The 26,118-nt window shown below is 41.6% G+C and overlaps 1 protein-coding gene across 4 annotated transcripts in view; it reads right to left on the reverse strand.

Annotated features, from left to right (window-relative positions):
* Window positions 1-1,916: 1,916 nt before the first annotated feature.
* The window catches only part of ablim3 (actin binding LIM protein family, member 3), a 47,692-nt gene continuing 23,490 nt past the window's right edge, over window positions 1,917-26,118 (reverse strand). Inside the window, exons 4-23 of one of the 4 annotated variants that reach the window (XM_069531713.1) lie at window positions 22,659-22,774; window positions 18,451-18,577; window positions 18,240-18,333; window positions 15,476-15,563; window positions 15,060-15,118; window positions 14,900-14,971; window positions 12,861-13,022; window positions 11,992-12,021; window positions 11,715-11,841; window positions 10,879-10,974; window positions 10,483-10,533; window positions 7,222-7,338; window positions 6,927-6,997; window positions 6,522-6,690; window positions 5,317-5,346; window positions 5,029-5,084; window positions 4,793-4,859; window positions 4,673-4,683; window positions 4,475-4,555; window positions 1,917-3,195 (exon numbers count right to left, since the gene is read on the reverse strand). In XM_069531713.1, the coding sequence (XP_069387814.1) occupies window positions 3,082-3,195; window positions 4,475-4,555; window positions 4,673-4,683; window positions 4,793-4,859; window positions 5,029-5,084; window positions 5,317-5,346; window positions 6,522-6,690; window positions 6,927-6,997; window positions 7,222-7,338; window positions 10,483-10,533; window positions 10,879-10,974; window positions 11,715-11,841; window positions 11,992-12,021; window positions 12,861-13,022; window positions 14,900-14,971; window positions 15,060-15,118; window positions 15,476-15,563; window positions 18,240-18,333; window positions 18,451-18,577; window positions 22,659-22,774 (1,738 nt within the window). In that variant the 3' untranslated portion in view covers window positions 1,917-3,081. Of the gene's footprint in view, window positions 3,196-4,474; window positions 4,556-4,672; window positions 4,684-4,792; window positions 4,860-5,028; window positions 5,085-5,316; window positions 5,347-6,521; window positions 6,691-6,926; window positions 6,998-7,221; window positions 7,357-10,482; window positions 10,534-10,878; window positions 10,975-11,714; window positions 11,842-11,991; window positions 12,022-12,860; window positions 13,023-14,899; window positions 14,972-15,059; window positions 15,119-15,475; window positions 15,564-18,239; window positions 18,334-18,450; window positions 18,578-22,658; window positions 22,775-26,118 lie in introns of all 4 variants that reach the window. The other 3 variants (XM_069531714.1, XM_020106288.2, XM_020107057.2) reach the window with 3 other exon arrangements.

Consider the following 26,118-nt stretch of genomic DNA (forward strand, 5'->3'; position numbering starts at 1 on the left):
AAGTATCTGGGTTTCAGTCTACTGTGTTTGAAAGCTGCTGATGTGGAGCTTTCTCTATATCTCAACTTTAGATCCTGAAGGGTCACAAACCAAAGGGTGAGCAGGACACGCGAACACTGTACGCACCAATACCATTACATCAACATACTGTATATCATGTGTAAAGTGCATATGTATTGATGCTTTTTACCGGAACCTGCTGAAAGATGATGCATTCAGATTCAGTGAACCGTGGTGTAACAGCTGAGACTCTGAGCCCTCCCTCTTCACCCACACACAGAACTTGTCTCAACAAACCACAGGAATGCTCCACCATTTCTTTAGCGTTACCTTCACAGATTAGCCAAACGTAATACAGTGTCCTCCTTTTTTTCTGTTTGAGACAATGGTGTTGTGAAAGCTACAGTCCAGCAGCCTGACTCCTGAACTTTGTCTCTATTTCTGAGAGACCATGTGAGGCAACACCACTGTCTGTCTGTGTAGTTCTGGTGTTATTTTGTTCTCATTCCATTATCATTTACTGTGTGAAAACCATATAATTCATTTCAATTTTTGAGCCAAACCATAATATACATAACATACATTATGTAAAAGCACTCTACATAGTAATTTTCAATGGAAACCTGTTGGCTTATATGGTTATATACTTTTTGGAAGATGTAATCAAAAGCAGTAAATTTGACTTTTCCTCAAATGGACAGTATCAAGTCTTTAACACATGATGAGAACAGTGTGAGCTGTGGTAGAGGGAGTTGCTAGTGCACTGCGGGATGATGAAATGCAAAATTTGTGTTTCCATTAAAGATTCAAGCAGCCTGTAGAAGTCTGAATTCTGTGTATAGCAGCAACTAAATAATGAAGAGGTGTGAAATAGGCTTGAACCAGAGCCAGACTAAGGATCCTATGTGATGCTGAAGAAGAAAACATATTTTTATTCATCAGTTTGAGCTCAGGTAACCCTGTCTTATGAAAAGGCTGTTGAACTGTTGAATTGCACCTGTGAATCGAGTAATGGTCTCTTTTTTTTTTTGCACTCTATATAAGCTACAGGTCAACAAACTCATGGAACAGCACACACAGTCAAATATCATCTTATCGTCTTTGTATGATGTTGCTCCATCAATATTTCTTTATTTACCAAAACCAGTGTTGTTTTCTGGCGCTACACTGCCCCCACCTGGTGTAGAGGAGTAATGACTATTAATCATAAAACATTTAGAGATGCACCTGTGCTTCATGCTGTCTTAAATATTAAATATGAAGTACAGTGTTGGTTTGTATTATTTAAGTATTAAATATTTTACTTTTAAGCACAGGTAATTTTTTTAAGCACAGTGTAATTTATTGAAAAAATTATACAATTATTATAATTTAACAATTTCAAGAGGGATGCAGACAGAAAAACTATTTATGATGCCAAAAATGAGATTGTAAAAAGTGTTTGGCATAATATATTTGTTTTGTGAGCGTATTTGTGGTGTAGCTGGATTGTTGTAGGGGAAGATGAAAATTAACATCAGGAGAAAACTGAACCTGGAGGAACATCTCAGGGGAATCACCCAAGAGTTGAAGAAAAAACAGGCAGGTGAGACAACTTTTAAAGTTATTCTGCACAGAAGAGTCTGTCACCATGGTTTGGGAGGCTCTAAACTCACACACACGTGCACATGCACACACACACACACACACACACACACACACACACACACACACACACACACACATACACACACACACACAGAGTATTGTTTCACCATCCTCCCTGAAAGAGTTCTATCCATCTCTCTGACTGTCCGTCCATCAATCCATCTCTCTATACATGAAGGATGGATTAATTTACCATACAGACACGAGAGTGGTCTAAATTAAATATAGTAGAAATGAATGGCTCACAAATATAAATGAGAGGAGACAGATTCTGATTCAAAGTTTAATTTTTAGTGACAAAATCAAAAATAACAGTATTCAAAGGAAGTAAAGTCTTCAACAACCCTGGATCTTTGTCAGTGTGTTAAATACCTTGCAGAGCATTTTTACCGTGAGTGAATATAATCTCTGAAGTTACAAAATTATTGGATTATCATCAAAATCAAAAGAATATAAATAATAGTGAATTAAAATGTATGAATGACTACAGTCCTCATCCTATAAAACATTGAGCCATAATTGTATTGCAATGAGCTGGAGAATGTGGAACAGGACTGAACTGATGTTTCCTTCATCTATTACATTAAATGGATTGCACATTCTTTTTACCACACAGCTGCACAGTGAACTGCATCTACTCATGGTCCTTCACTACTGGACCAGAACGTTACATGGAAGTGATCTGCTAATCCATTTATTTGCATCCTCACTTTGGTTTTTTATTTTTTATTTTCACACAAATCTATGCAGGTCACACAAACATTTGTATACGTTCACCTCAGATTGCTTTGTGTATTTTGTGTGTGTGTGTGTGTGTGTGTATCAGTTAGTCTAAACCAGAGGTACACAGTATTAAATGTGGGAAAGCGAAAGCGGGGGAATAGGTAAACAAAACGCATCCTTATAAACCAAAGCAAAGTGATGCTGTAGGCTCACATACTCATTCCTCTCATCTAATCATTCGCACTGATAAAGTGTCAGAAATGATATGCTGTATCTACATTCTACTCATTCAGATTGCTGGTGCTGCACACTCATAACTAAGAGAGCATTACAAATAAGGCAAAACCAAAATTCTCCTCAATTTGTTTTAAGTACTGCGGCTCTGGTCACAGACGTCCCCTCGTGAGGCCTTCCTTCATCTTGCAGGCTCAGGACAAAGCACAACACTGCAGTCTCTATTGCAAACACTCCACCCCAGCACACAGCCACAGTTGCAGTCCGTGCATCATGTCTCTGCGGCCCTCCCTCGGCATCCCACAAGTCCACGCTGCTGTGACCAGAATTTGGTTCGTCGTATGAGGAGCTCTAGAACAGGTTCTCAGCCATGGCAGTGACACTGAGTAGAAGTCTTCTTCTCGCTCCCTCTCCTTCCTACAGTCAGTAAAGTCTGCGCTCTGCTTATGGCGGCGTTCAGTGGATGTGAGTGCATCGCTAAAAGAGTCGAGCCTGTTTCTTTAGCTCGTTCTTCTTCCACAGAGCCAGACGGTCGAAATCCTCCACTGTCATACCAAACACTTGCAGAAACTCCTCTGGGGACAGGTGACGCTGAAAACACAGAGACAACACACGGTTATAGGTCCAACATTGATCTATCACACACTGTTTTATCAACAGGTAGATACTGTTGAGAACATCAAGGTTAAATCCCATTTAATATTTGTTCAAGTAAACATTCAGTGATTTTACATATGTGATGGGCAGTAACTGATGACTTCAATATGTAATATGAAGTCATGCATTACAAAGAACTCCTCAGCTTAAACTGATGTGATTGCCTTTTTCATTAATGCTTAGTGTGAGGGAGTACAACTTAACTTAAAGTCCAGTCATTGCAACAGCTACTCATCCCAGTCATGCTTCATTTGGGGCTCGATTTGTTCACTGTGTTAATTTCAAAGTTGGTTGATTTGCAAATGTTGCCACAGGACTCACTTATCTTTTAGAGATGGAGGTTGTTTCTCCATACTGGGACGTCTGGAGTTCTGCTACTGTCTGGATGGTCAATCCTCCACTAAGGAGGTTATGTTGTCATTTGTGTTACTTTGTCTCTCTGTCGGTTATTTAGCAGGATTACACAAAAACCACTGGAAGGACTAGCACTAAAGTTGGTGGAAGGATATGGTGTGGGTCAGGGAAGATCCATTTCAATTTGTGTGAATTTAGTGTGAAGTCAGGGGGCAGATAAAACAAAACATTGTGAGATAGGGTGTTTTTAACATTTCAGTTCGGTTCAAAGAATATTTCATGGATCTTGATGAAAAAAATCTGTCTTGTTTAGGAGAATGATATTCAGAGTTTGTGCAATTTGGTGCAGACCCAAATAAAATCTGGATGAAGTGAATCTAAATGTGGTTTCAAGGGGACTGAAGGTACTGTATGTTCTCTACTGAGAGTCATTCCACGTAGTTTCTACATGTCTAAACAGCCGACAGCTGAGTTAAGAAAGTACATTTTATCTTATTTAATTCCACTGCTGGACACTGAGTACAGCAATTCCCTCTATAGGGGTAAGGAGTAAATAATTTACTGCTAGCTTTAAGTCAGTTTTCTAAGGCCAAAAACTAAATTAAGATAAAAAGAGAATATACAAAGGTGTCTATATGTTAAAATTAACAACAAATATTATTAAATATATAAGTTAAATTAGAATTGTTCTGTTTTCATTTTAGAAGACTTTGGTTTTAGGCTTGTCAGTCCTTTCTTACATGGGTGTGGTTCTGCTGGGGACTTCAGTGTCTCTAAAACCTTGGCAACCAGTTTGAAACTGGACCCAGGCCAACGTCTTCGCAGCACAGTTGAGCCTGAGGACATATTCATAACTCACCTCCAGTCTGGCTCTGTCTACGTCTTTGGGCAGCCTGTTGCGCCCCCTGGTGGTGACAATGAGGGCTTCATAGGGGTAAACCTGCAGGGAAGGAGAGGCAGCAATGCTTAATCAGACTTCAGGGACAAGGTTACAACAAGACTTGGCTGACATGCTCGCATGGAATTAAATAATTAAGTAATTATGTTAAAACCTTACCTTGTACTCTGCTGGGAGAGAAAAAAACAGAGTCAAGTCAGTACAAGAGAAGAAAAGCAGCTTTGAATTAATTGCTTCAATCTAATAAGTGTTAGGTGATTTAAATGTATATTAAATTACCTCTGCTTCCCCAGTTGACCTCACTGCCACTGTCGTACTGGTACTGGTAGCAGTCTGCACTCTGAGGCTGCACATGCAAAATGGGACCGTTCAATAAGAGCAGCCAGAAGTAGGACAAAGATAAGCAGATGCATAAGAAGACATTCCGTTTTAAAAGTAAAAGTTGGATCAGAAATACATTAAGTCACAACAAATGAAAAGCTTATCATGTCACGTGTTACACGCTGCAGTCTTACCCTCTGGAGGCCATTGCGTCTATATCCTGGTAGTGAGGCCGACTTACAAACAAAATCTAAAACACAGAAAGCAGATGTAAAATACTAACGAAATAGTTGCTAAAATCTTCATCCAATTTGTTACAATTGATTGTCTCAGATAACAGTGACTAGATAATGCCAGAAGATGGCGCTCATGACTAACTAAAATATCCCAATGTTCCAGATGCGTGCACATAACACTGGAGTAACCAGTTCATCAAACATTTAAAAGCAGCTATAGAATATTCATATAAATTATAAACTCACCACTGTCAGTGCTGTACTGAGAGCGTGGAGCTGTGAAATAAAGAAATCATACAGTTATGTATATATGGCATCTTCCTTATTGCACAACAACACAAAAGCTGCAGCATCTCTAATCTTCCCTGCTCTCCCCATCTTTCTCTGTAATTTTGATTAAACTCCCTAAAATATATTCAGAAAATTGCTGAAGAGATTTGACAGCCATCTGTCGAGTTTGAGGCTTAACAAAGAAACAGAAGAGGAGCAAGTTGGGCTCCCGTCAAGGCCTGGGAGGAATACAAAACATCAAAGTGGCAATAAGGCAGAAAGAGGCCAAGACTGGTTCAGGGGGAAAAAAAACTGAAAAACATACAATCACACCAGCACAAAAAAAACAGACCACACACTCCCACCATCTAATCGCACCACACAGCTTGTCTGGTTACAAGCCTTTGTTGCCTTTCAACCGCAGCCAGCAGAGTCCTGTTCGGTTGTGTTCCCTCCCATCTGAGAAACAGCTTTAATGAGAGATCTTACCGCTCATAAATAAAACAGGATGTGGGACACCAGCTGTGAGAGTGAGAGAGGGAGGTACACATAGATACACGGATAGACGGATGCATAGATGGAGAGGTAAGAAAGTAGAGGGCAATTTCAGGAGAGGGTGGAAGAAGAGAAAAAGATGAGAGATGGGAGAAAGAGATGGGAGAAAGAGATGGAGCGAGGGAGTGAAACCAAGTATGTAAAGGGGGGGACAGTTGGATGGAGATGAAGACAGACTGGTGTCTGAGCGTCAGAGGAAGAAATAGCTTCCCCACTACGCTGCGAGACCAGCGAAGCTTACGAACAGAAACAACTCTGGTGGATTCACATCTGGCAAGTGTGAACACCTGGTTGAACGCTCCGTAGCTTAAAACGCTCAGAATGATCAGATATCCTCAAAACGATGGCGGGGCACATCTGGTGCTGCTGCCGCTGCCGGGCCACAACAGGTTTGGCAGCAGCTGTTCTCCAATCACAGCTTCTTTCCACGTCAATAAACCACCCGGCCTGCAGCAGCCATGACCCTGTCTGACCTGCATCCACAACCCCGCCGCCCTTGCCTCAAACCCTGATGACAGTATATGTGGAGGCTCATAAAAAGGCTGCACGTGACGTGACGTGCTGTTCATCAACTTGCAGGAACAGACAAAAGAGGGAGAGGCATAGGGGGCAGGGTGGATCCTTACAGCCATTGACAGTGTTGTTGTACGCCGTGGTACCGTAGCCTGTGGTGTTGAGCGCTTCCTTGCTCCCGCAACGAGAATTCCTCGCACTGCCCCAGGGGTCATTGTCATAGGAACCAGATCTGGCTTTCATCTCCTCCTTGAGGATCATCCTCCCAATGCCACTCCCAATCTGAGAGCAAAAAGAACAAGGAAAAGAGGGAGACGGAGGGGGTAAAAAATGGAGGGATACATTAGGGAAAACTACTAATTTAATGTACTGTGATTGCAAAGCTGGTGAGAGAAGCAAAAAGGAAGGTTGTTTAAGTGCCATACAAAGAAAAGGAGGTGCGTTACTTATGGGTGTTTCTGAGGAGGGGCTTTTCTTCATGTTGGAGAAAGTGAGACATAAAATAATGAAGTTCTTACTCTTTGAAGACTGTGACTCCAACTCTCTTCATCTCCTCCTGTCGAGAAGCGTCTTCTCGGAGCGCGATAGGCTGAGCGAGCAAAGAGATGAAAGAGATTCCCTTGTTTGAATATAGAGCTCAGAGTGGAACGAAGTAACAGAGTGGGTGAGTGAATAAATATGACAACACAGACTTACAAAATCAACTGCACTCCTACAGTATGTCTGTGTTTGGTCCAGTGGAAAATGAAAAAAAATTATGGGAGTTAACTGCTCAGCTTGTCACTCTAAACTCATTGAAATGATCCTTCCTACCCTTGGGGGAGCTGCTGTAGGGGTAGTAGTCACACTCTGACTGGGTGTATGGCTCAGGAGAGTAGGTGGACAGCCTGGAGGATCTGAGGATGTCCTCGCTGGTCCTGCTTTTGGTGGCTGCATCCAAGTGATTGTCTGTGAAGAAAGGGATGAGTTAAGAGAGAAAAGAAAAGCAGACAGGACCAAATTCTGGAAAAGAATAGTTTGGCATTTTGGGAAATATGAGGAGGAAGCTGGAGGAGGAAGGCTACTGTAAAAGGAAACGGAGAAACACAAGCACGTCTGAAGCTCTGTAAATAACATGTCATGTTTGTGTAAAGGAGACACATGATGCTTTTTCTTTTCCGTGTGCATCGTGTGTAGGTTCTTGTGTATTGTAAAAGTATTAGAAAAATGTATTCCAATAAGCACGTCCGTCATTCCTTCAAACAAAGACAGGTAAAGCAACATTTCATACGAAAAAAACTGACAAGTTGCATGAAGTCACTGTGCTCGATTTTTGAAAATATTAAACAACTCTATATAGTGTCTTAGTTGGATTAATCAGCGAACTTTAAGAGGGGATGATGGGCAGATTTGAATAAGTTAAATACGGGCAGACTTGCTGTTTCCAGTTTTCATGCTAAGGGACAAACATGAGATACAATTTTACTGGTGATTATGTGCCAGACTATTTCAAGTCATCCTGGTTTTTGTATGGATTAAACCAACAAGATAAAACATTTGAAACAGAGGTTTCTGTTACACAACTTGTTGTTTTCTCTTGTTTCCAGTCTTTATGCTAACCTTAACTATACGTATTCTGACTCATTATAAGTTTCCATAAATAGGGAGACATGACGGTGGCATTTATCTTCTTGTCTAACTCTTACCAATAAGTTCACATCTCGTTGGTTTAACTTTTTAGAAAAATGTTGAACTGAAAAATTAAAAGATTTATGCACCATAATATTTTCAATCACCCTGGTTTTGTATAACAAGATATAAAATGTCAACCAGTGAGCACTACAGGTATTGCAACATGGATTTAGTTATTATTTTCAAAGGTTACACTGCTCCCTTGCTTCCAGACTTTATGCAAACCTAAACTCAACGTATCCTGACTCCATATTACTTCATATTAATGGAGAGACATGATAGTGGTATTGATCTTCTCACAAAGCTCTCAGCAAGAAATCGAATCCGTGTATTTCCCAAAATACCAAACTATTGTCATAAGACTGTCACTGCAGTGTGTTCAGGAGTAAAAATGTGACAATGAACATCACAACAGCGAGAGATTTACATCATCCCACCATTCCTGTCAGAGAAGATCAATATTTCAGCCAGCAGTGTGAAAATAGTCAGTATTAACGTGAGTTCAGTTACTGCTCAGCCTGCGGCATTCAGTCGCTTCATGAGTGGTGTGAGGCGATGATATTGATGCCTCTCTGCACTAAAGCACAGTCAATGGAAGTCAATGGGGGTGACATGCAATGTAATTCCAGATAGATCGTTCTTCACTCTGTTAGCCATTAGCCATGCCGGCCCCAGTCCATGATCCATTGAATTCCTATACACATGATGCACCATGACACCAGCGGCAGATGTTCCCATCTTCTTCTTTCACTGGGCGTATGGTTGTACAATATACTGACACATGGGATAACAAACACTGAACACGTACAGACGGACATGTGAGTTATCTTTTCTACGGACAGTGAGTGAAACAGCGAGAGGAAGGAGATACTTACAGCGGCAAGGTCACCGGGTAAAGTGGAGCAGAAGGTGAAGGGAAGTGAATAAAAGTGATTGGGTGCAATAAAAAAAGAGGTAAGAAAGAAAAAGGGAAATATTATTGGAGAGTCCCAGAGGGAGATGTGACAATGTGAATGATTTGCTACCCGTACAGAGCTCAAGGACACACTCAGCAAAACCGTGGTGGTGTTATAAAGACTCTTTCCTATACAGGTAGCAAACTTGTTAACTAATTAGTACGCAACGGGCCATTGATGTGCACAGCAACTCCAAATGTCTGTTGTGAATTTAAATCAATCATGTTTAGTGCTGAAACAAGAGGAAATAATTATCAGGTCCGTTCAGGAAGACATTAAGTACAAGCAGGGATCAATTTGACTGATGGAGAAGTGTTGGCTGAATGTCAGAGTTTTAACAAGGTTTGTTGAACTTGCTGTTTGCAGCAGATGCTGAAGGTTCATTACTTCCTATGACGCATTATGGCCAGTGATGTACTAATTGTAGCTGAGTAACAACGAAGGGTGAGGGTGTCTATGCACAGATCGACATGGTTCACTAACTAACCCACAAATACGAACACACACGGTACAGAGCAACATGCAGGACAACAACAAAGATAAACTATCCTCCATCAGGGGCTCTGAAGTCTTGTGACTGAACTGAAAGTCCCACTGTAACGTGACAAGGGGATAGTGAATCTTTTCTTATAAATGTTTATACTCAATGCACGCGATCAAGATGGCCGAACTCCATTTAAGTTTAATGACTTGTAAAAAGGAGAGAGGCAAAAATAGCGTCTTGTGTTAACAGCGCTGCCATGCTGTCTGACTGAGCGACAAAATCCACACAATTAAGAAATCAGACTTCCCCTTTCGCATGCTCTCGTCTGTTTTTGAGCACAACAGTTCTCTGCAAATTCCTTTAAAAACACAACCACACTATCCAGTAAAACACACACTGGTCGCTGGCTAACCAGGTTAGACTTAGAAAATAAAAAGAAGTCTCCACAGTAAATATAAATTCAAGTTTATAAATTCCACTGCGCTTTGTTGCACTGCTTTGTTCTATCCTGCAGAATTGTGGGTCCTCAGAGTCTAAAGTACTCAACATTTGTCACGCCTGAGCAACCTTTCCTTCATTCACGGCCTATTCCAGCCCTATTTGCTGAACCTGTCGTGCTGTGTGGGGTCTGCACGCAGCAGCAGGCATGCACGCTAAATGTCGCTCCTTTACATTCCTAGTGCAACAAGTCCATTTAATCGTTATCATCAATTTTAGAACAAGTGGCACGAGTCGAACTCTATTTCATTTGCACATTTTAGATCAATTCCATTGATCTAGTTTTGTTTGACGGCTTCAATTTCAATCATAAGTGGGACATCAATACTAATCAATGCTGAAGCACAAGGGGCTGCTGAAGAACATCGACAGGTCTGTGAACACATCTACACGGAGAACTCAAACACAGCATGACTAAACTGACAGCAGGACAGGCAGGCTAAGGCGGGGCTAACTGCACTGTACCCGTTCTCTGATAGATAGGAGGCTTCCTGTAGATGTTGGGGTCCCCTGTGGCTGAGGAGAGAAAGAGGAGATGAAGAGGTGACACGTGGAGGAGCGAGAGAAGGAGGTGATGTGAGTTTTTGGCGAGGTGATGGGACGAAAGAAGGAGAGACGGTGGAGGTAGATTGTTTTAAAGGAAGGTAAAGACGCAGTGTGAGGGGAAGAATATGCCAGAGCAATTATGATCTGTATAAAAATACGAGATAGTCACATATGTACACCCCCGCCTTCCCACGGAACTTAAAGTGACCTTTCTGAATAATTTGCATTAGTGAGTAATGGCTGATGAAATCTTCCAGGGGCCGTATAGGTCTACATGAGAGTGTGTAAGGCGATGAGGGGATGAGGAGTTCCTACCTGGTACATGAAAATGTTTAGGGGGCTGGTTTGTGGTGGGTGTGCTTGACCGGCCCTCTTGGCTGTAATAAGGTGAACTCCTGCCACTCTCAGAGCCTGCAGCCAGCCACAGCCAATCACAGCAAAGGAAACGTGAGCGGGAAAGAGAGGACCTCGATACATGCAGATGAAAACTGAACAGCCTAAACATTCACTCATATTATAAAAGTGACATCAGGGAACTTTTCCACTTGTGTAATGACAGGTTATTGACTTGCCTGTGGTTATTACAGTGTCAATGCACATGTGCAAGAGTTATATGAAATGACAGCAACGGAGCAACTGAGCGTATGAGTTAGCCAAACAAGTATTTAAGGAGAAGTGAAACGACACTCTGCCCTAATATGGCAGATTTGTTGATACTGATATAAGGGCATATTTGTTGCCTATACTAGAGGTAATGGCAATCTCATGGACATGAAAAGCAATTTTAACCTCACGACACAACTTCAAAGGTGCTGGTAAGTAACTGGATTTTGTAAACTTTAACCAGAACCACATTAGCTTCCAGGCCAGTTTTCAGTCATTAACTAAGCTAAGTGGCTGCTGCCTTTAGCTTCCTGCTAAATGGACAGATTTTAGAGTAGTATCAATCATCTCATCTAATTCTCTCACAACATTTTAAATAATCCTTTTATTGACCTCTCTTAAATAAAAGTAAAATTCAGAAACTTGGTGGGTGCTTTAACCTTTTTAAATGTACATCTCACATTGCAAATGTCATGATCCAGTTGATTTAGTATGTTAATTCAACAGACTCATGCTAAGGTTATAAGCAGAAATTTTCCTCGACTCACCAGGGTAGACATAGTGCTGTGGAGAGCGAGGCATGATGGGTGACATGCCTTGACGACTATACGTCGGTGAGTCAATGTAACCTGGACTGGAGCACCGCCTCTGCTTTATATCCAGGCTGTCATAGTCCTATAAAGACAAAGAAGAAATATGAGTCTTGAGAGAAAAGCTAGGGGCAGCGGGGAGACAGTGAGCTTAGTGACAGGTCAAAATGAGCTCACTTGTTTAAACTCGTCCTGTAAGTGCTCTGCTAATTACCCCGGGAGGAAGAATGCTTACCTGAGAGTACGGAGAGAGCGTCCCGAGCGACTGGAGAACCAGCAGAGAGAATAGAATTGTTATTTGCACTTTTGCAAAGGAGGGGATGAAATATTATACATCACATGTCATCTTTATTAACAGGAGAAAAAGAAAAAAACAGTCTTCAATGCAACATTTTTGTTGGAGTTTGCTGCATGGAACAAAGATGTATTATTCTAAGGTCTGTGTTAAATTCACTACTTAATTATTTAAATCTCTTTGGTTTAATCAGTGGATACATTGGCTTCATTAGGGAGATTTAGAGGTGATGGTGTGTAAAGATGTATTTTTTATTCAGTAGTACATCTCCAAAAAAGTCAAATTATTCCATTTGTAATGAGTCAGATATAAAGCTGAATTATTTGCATATTGCAAAAGTCCATAATCTGTAAATTCAAACAAAGACTAGAAAATATACACAAAAAGTTCAAGCTCATTATTTAAAGTTATTTACCAGACCTCTTGAAGAAATACCCACTATTTTAACAGAAGTTGAGTTAAACAAAATTTTCCTCTTGATTTAAATCCCAATGATTATGTCCACTCTAGCAAAAAGCACAAAGTTCACCATGTTTTATGGACAACAAGATTCTCAAGTTGATAGCTGAGTAAATACTTCCAGTAAATGTTGTACCTTGGCAAATCATATGCTTTCAATCAGTTTTCCATCACAATTTCCAGTTTGTCTGAATCGCAATTTACCAAAATAAAAGAGATTTTCTTCTCAATTAATAACAAATACCACATAATTAAGTGTGATGAACACATACACTTCAACTGCACCTAAAAAAAACTTTCTTCTGCAGTGCTGAGACCAATGTTTGGCCTGGAGTGTGTGACAGTAGTACCTCCCCATAGCTGTAAGTGTCTAGCCTGTCATCAGACGTGTATCTGTGGTAGGGCTGGTATGAGGAGGATATGAGGTCTGGCTGTTGGACCTCGTATATGGCCTTGATCTTTGGCAGGGCAGCTAGGTCCTTATAATCTAGGATCTCATTCTCCACTCTGGCCTGGAGAGAGGACAAATACACAATACATACACCCACCACAGACATCAAGCAGAGCAACAACACCCAACATTAACCACATGGACGATGCACAGTAACAAAGTAGAATGGAAACTCTAGCAGTTTAGTGATGAAGCACACGCACGGCTGCACATGCATATGCAGTTTTGGCATGTGTGTGCACTCACCAAAATTGCATATGTATGCTGTAGAACCTGACAGTAGCTGTTGACCTTCAGGAGCTCAGCATGTATGAACATTTACTAAAGCAAAGCAGAGTGAGGATAAACGAGAGCATGCTTACACTGCATTCCTCCCTCATCCATCACCTTAAACAGAAAGGTCATTGATTATGAGACGAGAGCGGGGCAGGGCCGAGCAGAGAGAGCAGACTCCTGCTCGCATGCAGAAAACACTTGACATGCTAATACTGGAGACGTGCATTAACACTCAGCCAGCAGAATACAATTAGACCATGTTCCACATCTGACTGAAGCTTTGTTACCACCACCAAGGAACTAATGTTTTCACCCCTGTCTGTTTATTAGTTTGTTTCTTTGTCAGTAGGGTTACACAAAAACTACTGAATGAATTACTATGAAACACATTGGAAGGATGGGACATGGACCCAGAAAGAGCCCATTCAGTTTTGGTACATCAGACTCAAACCAAGGAGCCGATGTGGGATTTTATTTTTCACTTTCTTTAACACTGCAGGATTTCTAAAATGTTTGTTGATTTCTCAATAATTTCTCAATAATTCAGTAACTTGGTGCGGATGCAAATACAAATTCTGATCTAGTGAATTTGAATGTTGACTTTTGAACATTGGCGGAGGTATTGACTCCACTGAGTTGCATTCTAGTTTTTGAAATGGAACTGGTCTAACTGGTGTGCTCAGATTGATAATCTCATAAACCTGGCATGTGCCTTTTCTCACACACACACACATGCACACAGGGTGCGTATGTTAAGAAGACATTTGATGAAATATAAAAGTTGAATTAAAAAATGAAAAGCCTTTATCACTGAAGCTTTATAATTAAAAAAAATTCCACAGAGTTCTTCCTCAGAATTCCAATCCTCAGGAAAACCAATTAACGTTAATAGCGCAGGACCAAAACCCTGAGGAAGATCATCCTGCAGACAACACATGTTGGTCTGGTAGAATTGGTAGTGTATATTTATTTATATCTTGCACTTTAATAAAGCACCCTAATGTGATTTCATTGATGATTTCACTCCCTTACAGACAGTATTTAAACTGCAAGTGCATTGGGAGTGCCTACTTTACCAGCTTGGTGTTTGATACATTTCACCCACTGGTGGCACTAAAGGGTTCAACAAAGTTAACAGGAGACATCCTCTGTGGGACTCTGAGTTTTGGTACAACAACAGTTGTAGAGAAGTCTCAGTCTGATGCTGCCATCCCCAGAGCCACACTATCAGAAACTTTCATTTTAATCCAGATTCAGCCGAGTTAGAATCTCAATTTCTGAATGTTTTACGACTTGCAAATATCAATACATTGATGACTAGAGATGATCATCATAATTACTAAGTAACACATTTGTATTTTGTTAATCTTGATTTGGTGATGAGAAAAAATCGGGAAAAAGAAGGAGACCAATATGTCTTAGTGTGTTTTAAATTTCCCCACATATTTTTAACCCCAGCCACATCACATGACAACAGAGCAGGAAGAACACAGACAAGTGAACAGGCCAAGGGAGTGAGCAGTGTTTCAGGTTGCTGCCTAACCACTCTCGCCTATGGGTAGTGCTGGTGTCTCTGGTGTAGCAGTTGTGCTTTTAAGGGGAAGCTCGTGCTGGTGGCAGCTCAAAAGAGGGCTGAAAGCTGCAGACACACAGGTTACTTACACATATAACCCTGCTGGGAGAGCCCACTGACGAGCCCGGTGGAGAGATGGAGGTTTCTGACAGGCGTCTGTGCTGTGAGATACAAACACACAAAAGTAGAGGTGGGGGAAGCGCGCGTTTTTTAATTTTATTCAAACATTAATTTAAAATTCTGTCTCACCCTCAGTCTCCTCTCTGCTCTGGCTGCTTGCTTGCATAATGGGTGCCACACCTCGCATCCTGAAGAAGAGAGAGACATGGTGTTGGGTGTTCCTACATACCACACATTTGTCTACACTGGCGTGTGTGTGTGTGTGTGTGTGTGTGTGTGTGTGTGTGTGTGTGTGTGTGTGGGTGTGTATGTGTGCATGTGTGTGTGTGCAGCTATCTTTTCCTCATATTCGGACCCACCTTTAATGGGTTGTTTGGGGGTTAAGACTTAGGGTTAAGGTTAGAATTAGATTTAGGTTAGGTTAAGGGTTAGGAGCTAGCGAATGCATTATGCCAATGAGCGTCCTCACTCAGATAGAAGTACAAACATGTCTGGGTGTATGAGTGTGTGTGTCAGTGAGCGGATGCATTGGCATCGAGTTTCACCTGTCAGGTACATTTCCTCTCCCTCTTTAAACATCATGTTACAGCGGACACAGCGGGCGCAGGTCGGATGGTACTGTTTCCCTCCAGCCTGAAGGACAGAAGATAAAAGAAGCTGGTGTGACTGAACATGTGTTATCATTTTAAACAGCAGGTCAGCATCTATATATCTTTTCTGCTGTATATCACCTGACCACCACTGGCCTAATTATATATACAGACATTATTGTGCAGCCTGTAGCTGTTTCATCAGCATGCAGCAATCACATGATTGTGCCCACTATCCATTCTCCCCCACGCCATAAATAGAGCAAAGATCCCTGTAGGTCAGTCACATGAAGAAGAGTGTTGGAGAGTATGTAGGAGTGTGTGTGGGAGAAGCAGAGATAGTAGGTAGCCATGTAAGTGAAGGACATAAGAGTCTGATGCATGTCCTTGGACATTCAGTGGGACCCCGAGGGACCACAAGCCAAAAACAATGGACGCAGTGGAAATGGACACGTGAAATGATGCAGTGTGATGTCACAGAGATGCGCTTGTCCATTAGTCAGCTTCACTGTCGAGATGTCTCACACGTGTCCGACGACTGAGGCGTGGCCCCCGTCCCATCACCTCTACCTTCCCTGACACACCATTAGAGAATTTCTATTAATAGACGCACCGCTGACAAGAGGTGTGTCAAGGAGACCTGAGCGGCTTTACCCGAACAGAACCAGTGTGTCTGACTGTGTGCGGTGGTGTTATGTCATTTTCCCCCTGTCTGTCTCAGGTTACCCTGAAAGGAAAGCCAGCAGAGGATGCAGCACTTCCGTCTCCTGCCTTCCGAGCAGCAGCGTGTTTACCGTCTGTGGTCGCATAGGTATCAGCTCAGCGACTGCTGTTACCATTTCTAATGAGGCGCCCATTCTCCCCGCTGACATTAATTGGCTGCTATATTTATTGGCAATGAAGGAGTGAGGAGGAGGAGGAGAAAAGAAGAGAAAGAAAGGTTCTGTGCTGCTCTGTCTTCTACTTCCTCTCTTTTTGTCTCCCTGTCTCCGCCTTTTCTAAAACAGCTTGTTACACTAACAACTTTTGGCTCTGGAAAGTTGGGCAGAAGAGGGAACAAGTCTAATCATCAACAGAGTCACAAACACAGACAGATTAGTCTGGATTTTCAGTAGTGGAAAGTTACTGAGAGCATTTACTGAAGTACAGTACTTTAGTACAACAGGGGTACAACTTTAAGAATTTGAGAAGTGACTTTATATTTTAAGTTTTTTTTTTCACCTCAAACTTGAAAAGCACAATTAAAGTACTGTCACTTCATGCAATAAACAGGTAGAGCTAAAACAATGAGTTGATTTATTGATCTGACTGACAACTCTTATGACAATGGTTTGTGTTATTTTTCAAGCAAAATATTTAATAGAGGAGAATCCCCTTCTTTCTATTAGGTTTTCACTTCTGGCAAGGAGGTTTTGTTTTCGTCTGCGTTTATTTTTGTTAGTTTTTGTTGTTTGTTATTTAGCAGGATTACGCAAAAACTACCTGTCTGATTTCCTCAGAACTTGGTGGAAGGATGCAGTACAAGTCAGAGAAGAATCCATAAGTCAAAAAATGTTTTAGTTAAAATGTGACTAATAGAAATGCAGCTGGGAAAGTGCCAACACATGACATCTATATATTATTCTCATCCTAAATGTAAATGTCTGAGGAGGGAGCGTGTCAAATCAATCGCACGCTGGATTTTAAAGAAGTGATATCATTATGATATCACAATTTGACAGGCAAAAAGAATGAAGCTACGCACACAAGCATTTGCACATTGAGTGAGTGAGAGAGAGAGAGAGAGAGAGAGAGAGAGAGAGAGAGAGAGAGAGAGATAAAGGCTGAAATGTCCCATGTCTATAAATAGTCCAGAGAGGCTGACAGTCAGGAACAAAGCACTTTACACCAGACATTCTGACAAGCTAGAGGAGTGCAGGGACAACAAGGCCCAGTGTGTGTGTGTGTGTGTGTGTGTGTGTGTGTGTGTTCCCGTCTGTCTAGTAAATCTTTATATGTCCTATTCTCAGGAACCATGCAGTTGACAGAAGACTTCATCCAGAGACTCTTCCAAAACATTTAATTATCATCTGCACTTTATCACTCCAATCGTTATTTCCCCTTCACGTCTTCCCTTCGTCCATCTCGGCCTCTTCCTGGATCTTCCATTAAAAATTGCTTCAGTGTAACAGCATGCAATGTGCAAATGTGATTTTCAGTTTTAATCATTTCCAAGTTTTCCCCTTCACTCTTTCCTCTCAGTTCTTTTTATGGCTTCTTTTCCTCTCAACGGCTTTCACATATTTTTGCCTGCTTTCACTGCAGCTCGACCGTGGTGCTCCTCCAGTCTGCTTTCTGTAGTGTCCTTGGGCAAGATAATGAACTGCATCTTGTGCTTTAACTGTATAACTATACAAAATACAGTCCACTTACCGGTGAACAGTTCACAGTGAATCTGTGCTTGTGGACCTCTGCTGGATCACACTTACAAACTGTAGCTGAACTTGTTTTGGTTTAGAAAAGCAGGACAGACATTTTTTTTTGTTATCACCCCCCAATCTTAAGTCGCTCCCTTCCCAAAGCACAGCGAGAATTAGACTGAGCTGAGGATGAAATGCGACTGCTCATTTCTGATAACACTATTTACGCTCGGTTACGAAAGTCCATGCAGTTTCGATTCCTTTATTTTTGTGCAGCTCAATCTATGTTAGAACCATCTCATGTATGAATCCACGCTCACCTCCAGAACCCTTCCACTGATGTATCTGCTGCAGGTCTCACATTTCACCCCGTACTGGGCGTGGTAATCTGCCTCACAGTATGGCACTCCATCTCTGTAATATAGAAAGTATGAATGAAGCTGCCGTAGCGTGTCAAACGCACAGTTTACCACTTCTGGAGAAAAACTAGATATGAAGAATATCAAAGATAATCGTTTTTTTGCAACTCACTTGCTGATGTATTCTCCTGTGAGGACCATGTTGCAGGTCCGACATCTGAAGCAGCTCACGTGCCACTGTTTCTCCAACGCCAGGAGAGACTGACCCTGCTTGATCTCGGCTCCACATCCAGCACAGTCTGGAGAGAACCAAAATGAAGGTGCGATAAAAAGAATAGTGACCAAAAGACAGAGGTGGCAAAAGTACACAATTCTTAAGCAGAAGTACAGATAATGGAAAACACTGTTTGACTTAGACTACCTTTATAATATGTATTATTATAAAATAGAAACAATAAACTAAAAATAAGCTTTCCTCATTTTCTTCCGAGTTGTACGAGTTGGCTCTTATGCCAGGTCACTGACATAAGAGCCACGCCTCGTTTCCACGGTTGAGTATCCTCCCCGTTACGAAGGCTGCGCATGATATGCAATGACAAGGAATCGTCTTTTCTTGAAATCTGCCTTGATGTTGGTAAGGCAGCCCCGATGATGCGAAATTTAAAAAAGAAAACAGATAATCCCCCTCAAATGCCTAAACAACGAGCCTATTTTGAAAATACAAATATTTGTTTTAAAATATAGGGAGGAAAATATAAAGTCAACCAAACTTCAAAATTATAAGTAATATCTGAAAAATTCACTTAAGTAAGGTAACAAAGTATTTGTACTTCTTAACATCATATCTCTGCCAAAGGATGAATGAGTAAAGAAAGGAAAAGGAGAAGGATGCCAAAAGAAAAGAGGACATATAGAAGCAGCAGAAAGAGAGAAATTGAGTGCGCCACAGTGTAATTGTACATCTTCAAACAGCCCCTGTGCTACGAAGTGTAGTTTTCTTCCCCTTTAACACAACCACCTCCTTAATCAATAGCTGGTCTAATGCAGAGGTTGCTGAGCTGTGTGTTCTCTCCACTGTGAGCACCGTTTAACATGACTGAGTGCAGGCAGGAAGCAGATATCAGTGGAACAACCTCAGGGCATGAAATCCCCCTCATATGAGAATGTGTCTCTGTGTCCACACACACACACACACACACTAACTCTTGCTCCTCTCTCTGAGTGAGGATATTCATCGTTGTGTTACATTCCCTTGCCCCTTAACCTTCATAAATTAATAGCTAAACCAAACCCTAACCCTGCCCATAACCTAAATGCCTAAACCTAACCATCTTGGCCTGGCACCTAGAGATGCTCAACCTTTAATCAGTGCTTTTCAAACTCTTGCATGTAAAGAACCACTATTGACCAGGCTTTGGTCCCCATGAGGTCTACTGGTCCTGACAAGATCAGTGTTTATGTTGGAAGAGTCAGTAAATTCCTAATGTGTACACACACACACATGCACTGTATACAAACACACTCCACATTCCATTTCCCTCAGAACGACACCCCGGCAAGATTTATTGACCGAGGACAGCGACGAGGCTGAAAATGATGCTCGGCTTCAGGGTGTCAAAATTCTGAAAAAAGGGTCCATTTGTTTCTATTTGGAAGATGTTTGGCTCAGCTCAACCTTTTCTGACCCGGTCCACTGCCCCTGTGAGAAGCCTGGAGCCACAAGGGAGGCAGCACTTCACTTGGCGCTGTCAGCCAAGACAAACTGTGTTTGCAGTAAAAGAAAAACTGCAGTGCTGAGTAAAGTTTGCACAGACTAAATAAATCTAAGTGTCAGTCTGAGGTGATGGTGCTGAGTCTATGGGGCGAGGGTTTCAGCTCCAGACTGAGAGACACTACTGAGTCAGTATACAGTTCCTGTTTAAGCCACAGAATGATATCAGTATTGGATCCTCTGCAGTTATGTAACAGAGCTTGTGACCTGACATTATATGATACATAACAATTCACATTGAAGGAGAAATAACTGCTGGCCACACCCTAAAGGCCCCATGACAAGAAAAATACTCTTGTGTTAACTGTTCATTTATCTTTTATTTGCCAAATATGGAAAAAAAAAAAAAAGTATTTTTATATTAAAATGTTTAAAGAAATCCCTGTATTCTTTTTCTACAAATCAAACTGTTTTATGACTCATGCTGTTCTCAGGGGTGTTCAATGATAACGCTCCCTCCCTATGATTATAAATTCTGTTCCCCTGGCACTCCTACACTTTCCCATTCATTGATTAAATCTGCAGGCAAAGGTAGCAGTGAGAAGTCCTTGACAACAGAAAACAGTCATAATGACTGTCAATATTAAACTGCTGGTTATTGTCAACTCTGACACACATACAGCACTATGGTTGCTGCTTTGAATGCCAATCAATTCCCTAAAGCTTCTTGTTTTTTCCGAGCAGGCATAAATATTAAGGATCATATTGCACCCTGATTTGCATTTCACAGGATCTTTAATATAGAGATACAGCAGGAGTTTTTCTTTAGTATTACATCACTAAAGGAGGTGGGGCCAGATGTGGCCCATGTTCAACCTCTTGACCTCCATATTTATTCCTTTTTTAAATTTATTTACATGTTTTTATTCCTAAGGTTTTTGCGCATGCTTTTGTACTTTGCAAATTTTGCAGTTTCATATTTGTGTTTTCTTCCTTGACTTGGAATGTTTTCTCTATTATATGTACTTGGACATATTGTAAATGTAATTCCAAGTTACAATAAAGGTTGAGAATGTACTAATGTAAAAACTACTTTGGTTGTTCTCCCATATACAGTACAACGTCCTTTCCAACGTCACTGTTTAAAATGCGGAAACAAAATTCTCACAAAAAGAAATCTCAGCAGTCACAGTAGTGCAAATATAACTGCATTGTTTTAAAATATAATTTCAACATCATTTTCCTACTCACTGGTTCACTGCTTTCTCATACTTGCAAGTTGCTCTGGAAAGGTTTAACCTCCGCATGTCTATGCAACAGCAGTAACTTCCTGCTTTTTGTGATTTTGTGTCTTTGAATCCAAAGCTATGGCCAACAGCTGCTTAGCTTAGCTTAGCATGAAGCCCAACAAACAGGGTGAACTGTGAACTTTTGCCCAACAAAAGTCTGTTTCCACAAAACCACAATTTCCTGGTTTATTAGTGGATGATACAAACAAGATGTAGCATGTTAATTATTAAATATTAGGCTTTAACGATGTTGCTAGGTAGATACCGGTAGTTGCATTCAATCATGTTGCAGTCAATGTTAACACAATTAGCCCTCAGGCCACAGTGAAGCCCCCAATATAAAATGTATGATATGAAATGAGAAGAATTCCAGGCCTTAACAGTGTGTTGCATAATTCTTTGCAGATTTACTACATTCAGCAAGTCATTATCCATAATTTCAAAAATCCATATATATTTAATTTTTACATAAATTTTGAATTGAGATGAGAGTCATCCTTAGTACGAGCACATGAATGGGACATGAAACTTGATTAGGGTTATAAAATGTAATTCCTTTGCTTCATAACTGCTTAAATGAGGAAACCTTGATTTATGAATCTTTTCCACCAGGTTAATTCAGTATGTTTCTTCCATTCAAATCCCTTCAAATAATAACTTTGGCACTTGGCAAAGTGCATTTCCAACACTTTTCTATCCTCGGCTTCTATTTGCATTCTGCTTGTTTCACAAAATTATAGAGGAAGAGGCAGTAACAGCCAGTGCATTACATTAAGTGTCTGCACTCTGTGTCCCGTCTCATCGACTGCCTCCTCATAAGTCGGAGTGCTGAACATGTACCTGGGGAGCTGTTTGGATTTTATTCTCCTGAATAGAGCGATCTGGAAGGACAGTTACTCACTGTCTCTCTGCCATCTGTTATTACTGCACAGCTAGTGAGCGGCAGCCTGCTGTCTGCGTTCCACACTTCACAAATGATTCACTATCAATCACTATAGCTCTGTTGTGGGATAATACTTTGTCATTTTTCCTGCTTTGCACCAAATAGGAGACATCTGTGCTGCACATACCTGTATTATAAGGATATTTGTTTCATTATGTAAATTAATATTTATAATACAATATAATATACCACCAGTTGTGCATCAGATCCTCTGCATGTTAAGTGTTGACAGTAATGAATGAATGATGTGTCAGTTTGTGTTGCGTAATTGTCAGCTGGCACATCAGCTCGACAGGTCCGACCACTGATCTGACAGATACTTGATTAAGCTAAATGAGCTAAATGGGCCCCGTGGACACATCGCATTAAACTCGGCGCGCTGCAAGGCCTGGTGGTCCTAAACAGAGCGGACAGAGCAAGGCGGACGTGGGACTTACGGCTGGGCCCGTGGATCTTGATCGGTTCATTTGACTTGACGAGTTTGTGCGAGCACTGCTGGCACACGCAGTTCTTTCCGCTGAACGTCACCCGGTCTCCGATGGGGAAGGGTTTACTGAGGAGGGAAAAAACAAATCAAGAGAGAAAGAGAGAGTGAGAGAGAGAGAATTAGAAAAACTGCACACAATAGGATGTAGAATTCCTGCAGCAATTCTGTGTGTTTACATTACATGGTAGTGCACACATGGAAATAACAAATGGGTACTGGCAGAAACATGATAGGGTGACAGACAGGCCACAATCCTGCAGACACAGGCTGCATATAGTCTGACTTCCTCTATGAACATGAAAATCCATTTCAGTCAACGGGTTAATAGGACGTTGACTGTGGCAGGAGCACCTGGCTGCTCTGTGATTAAAGAGACGATAATGTGCTGCTGCCACGGGCTTCTGAAAAGAATACTGGCTCTCTCATTGAGAATGAAAACTTATTAGGAAGACTGTGTGGCATGCATACTGATCCTAACTGCCTCTTTCTCTATCCGTCTGTCCGCCCAGCTCACTCCTCACACAGCTGTTGCCACCAGGGCACCGTTTTCCTCATCGCTTAAAAGCTAAGATATAGCAAAGAGAAGTAAACACACACACACACAAGCAGGCAGGCAGACAACACGACAGCGAAGCAAACATTTAATTTACCACATCATGGTACACTGTTTTGCCTCTCTCTTCCCTCTGCTTATTTGCGACGACAGATTGATTTCTTTATGACCAGGGGAGGATGTGAGAATGAATGTGGAGCTAAAAGGCTTAGGGAAGGCTGTTTAAAAGACATAGATGGCAGTAATCCTTTTATTCCCCTGCTGAGGCCTGGAGCTGGAGCCAAGGCCCAGAGGGAGGCTGGAGTCTCCAGCAGAGCTCACAGGAGAGCAGAACACACTGAGAGATGTACAGACACATGCAGGGGTAAAGGCTTGGGCAATGTATACAGTGCAACTGTGGAGGCCTTAGAACATCAGATTCTGTCTGAATGTGTGTTTGGGGTCCCAGTATTACTAATATAGAAGGGACATAAATCTGTTTACAGTCACATTATGGGGACAAAAATCAAGATTAAGTGACAAAATCAAGTATAATGCAGATCATTGAAAATTAAGGTGACAACATGTTTACGGTTAGGGTTAGAGTTAGGTTAGGGTTAAGGTTAAGTAAGGTAAAGTAAAGTAAGGTTACATTTAGGTTAATGTTAGGTAAGGTTTGGGTTAGGTTAGGTTAGGGTTAGGGTTAGGGTTAGGTTTGGGTTAAGGTTTTGTTTAGGTTAAGGTATGGGTATTTAGGCAACTAGTAACACTAATGTTTAAGGTTAGAGTAATTCTCCAGAAAATCTATGTCAGTCAATGTAATTCCCTCTGAAGACATGAGAGTGTGTGTGTGTGTGTGTGTGTGTGTGATTTCTAATTTTAGGGACAACCATGCATAAAACAGAAAGGACAAACAAGTGTGCAGCAACATTTCAGCATCTCACAAATTATACAACAAATAAAACTCTGGTTTTACTGCTTCTTGTCACAACACTCTTACAGACCCCGGGCATCAGATGCTCTGTGGAGGACAGATGTCCCAAAATCTGAGCCAAAGTTTGAGTTAACATATGCTGAGCGTCCAGAGACTCCAACCACCAGCCAAGTTATTCCAATTTCATACGAAGAGTGAATATATACGTTGTATGAATCTTTGTTCAAAAAAAAGGACACAGTGACCTTTGACCACCAAAATCTGAATCTGGTGAACACTGAAAGGATCATGTCTCTAGTGAAATTGATATTGAGATTATATAAAGTATATTTAAATCGAATAAGATATTTTCTATTAAGGGTGCATTTTGAATTCAGCCCTTCAGTTGTTTTTCGAAAAAGCTAAACATAGAAAAACAGAGCAGACCGAGTTTGTTTTTTCGAGGTTTGTATCCGCGTGTACTTTCAACCATGACATGCTAAATCTTTTACATATCTGAGTGCGTGATCGTAGCTATCGCAGTCTGCAGCTCAAACCGAGGGCACAAAACATCATGATGGTGCAGAAAAGTGAGTAAGGTCTGTATTTGACCTGTCTTTACCTGTGTGCTGCCCTTACTCCCTCAAGACCCGCTTGCCTTGTCAGCCTTTCTCAGCGCTTTAAAAATTCACTCTGTTTACATATTTAATGCCTGCTTTTTTTTTAACTGTCTACAGGAGTGAAACTATTTCTGGGTTTAGAGATATGCCCTATGGCTTTGATCACCGCTGCTTCTTCAAAACACAGAGGGAAAAGTAAAACTTGCTTTCTGCCTTCGTTAGGAGCTGAGGCTGTGATGACAAAGAGAAAAGAGGGACGATGATGGAGACGTAAAGGAAGGAGGTGGGATGATGATGATTAAGAGTAGGAAGATGATGACAGGAATAATGAGGAGGTAGATGAAGAGGAGGAGAAGAAAGACAGGAGGGGAGGATGAAGGGGAAAAATGAGAGGCAGCACAAGAAAGGGCTGTGAGGGATGTGACAGAGGGCAGTCAGAGCAGGAAGGAGGAGATTCACCCTTCGGCACCTTGCTGTCTCTTCCACATAAGCTGACACACACACACACACACACACACACACACACACACACACACACACACACACACACACACACACACATACACACACACACACACACACACAAACACACACACACACACGCACACACACACACACACACACACACACACACACACAAACACACACACACACACACACACACACACACACACACACACATCACTGTCAGCGCCAGGACTGCTCCACTGACTGTCTCCGGCCAGTTGGTGTCAGTTCAGTTTTCTCTGCCCACGGCTGCTGGGCATGACTGTGTGTTTATCAGCCAATGTCGAGCAAACACTAGTCTCCTGGAGCGAGGGAGGGAGGATAAGATCACTCTTATGTAAACCTCATGGGGACAAAAACACAGACAGACAGTGAGGTAGAGCGCGAGCAAGACAGGTGTTCCCACACACCATTCTTGTCACATGACACATCTGACTTTTTCTGAATGAAACTCGAAAGAGTGACAAGGAGAGTGAAACGATGAGACAGGAAGAGAGGCCACACTGGGTGCTGACTCTTAGTTTGTTCAGGAGCAGCTTAAAGTGAACACTGACGGGGGTCAGAGGAGGGATGGCCTACTTCTCCTCACTCCAACAGTGCGAAACACCGGGTCAGCTCTCTCTCTTTGGATTGTGCCAAGACTAAGCAAAACGACTGCTTCATCTTTCCAGTAAGACATTTGTCACAGACTACAGGACAGTACAGATAAACATGTGATGGAGTATTGGCAACGGTATAATAACCACACAGAATAAAGGATGCTGCAAATTGATGAATTTGTCTCAATGTAGCAAAATACAATCCCAAATAATGCTCATGTTGCCCCTGTGTTGCCCAA

This window comes from Paralichthys olivaceus, chromosome 9 (genome assembly GCF_024713975.1).
Source record: "Paralichthys olivaceus isolate ysfri-2021 chromosome 9, ASM2471397v2, whole genome shotgun sequence".
NCBI classification, from domain to species: Eukaryota; Metazoa; Chordata; class Actinopteri; order Pleuronectiformes; family Paralichthyidae; genus Paralichthys; species Paralichthys olivaceus.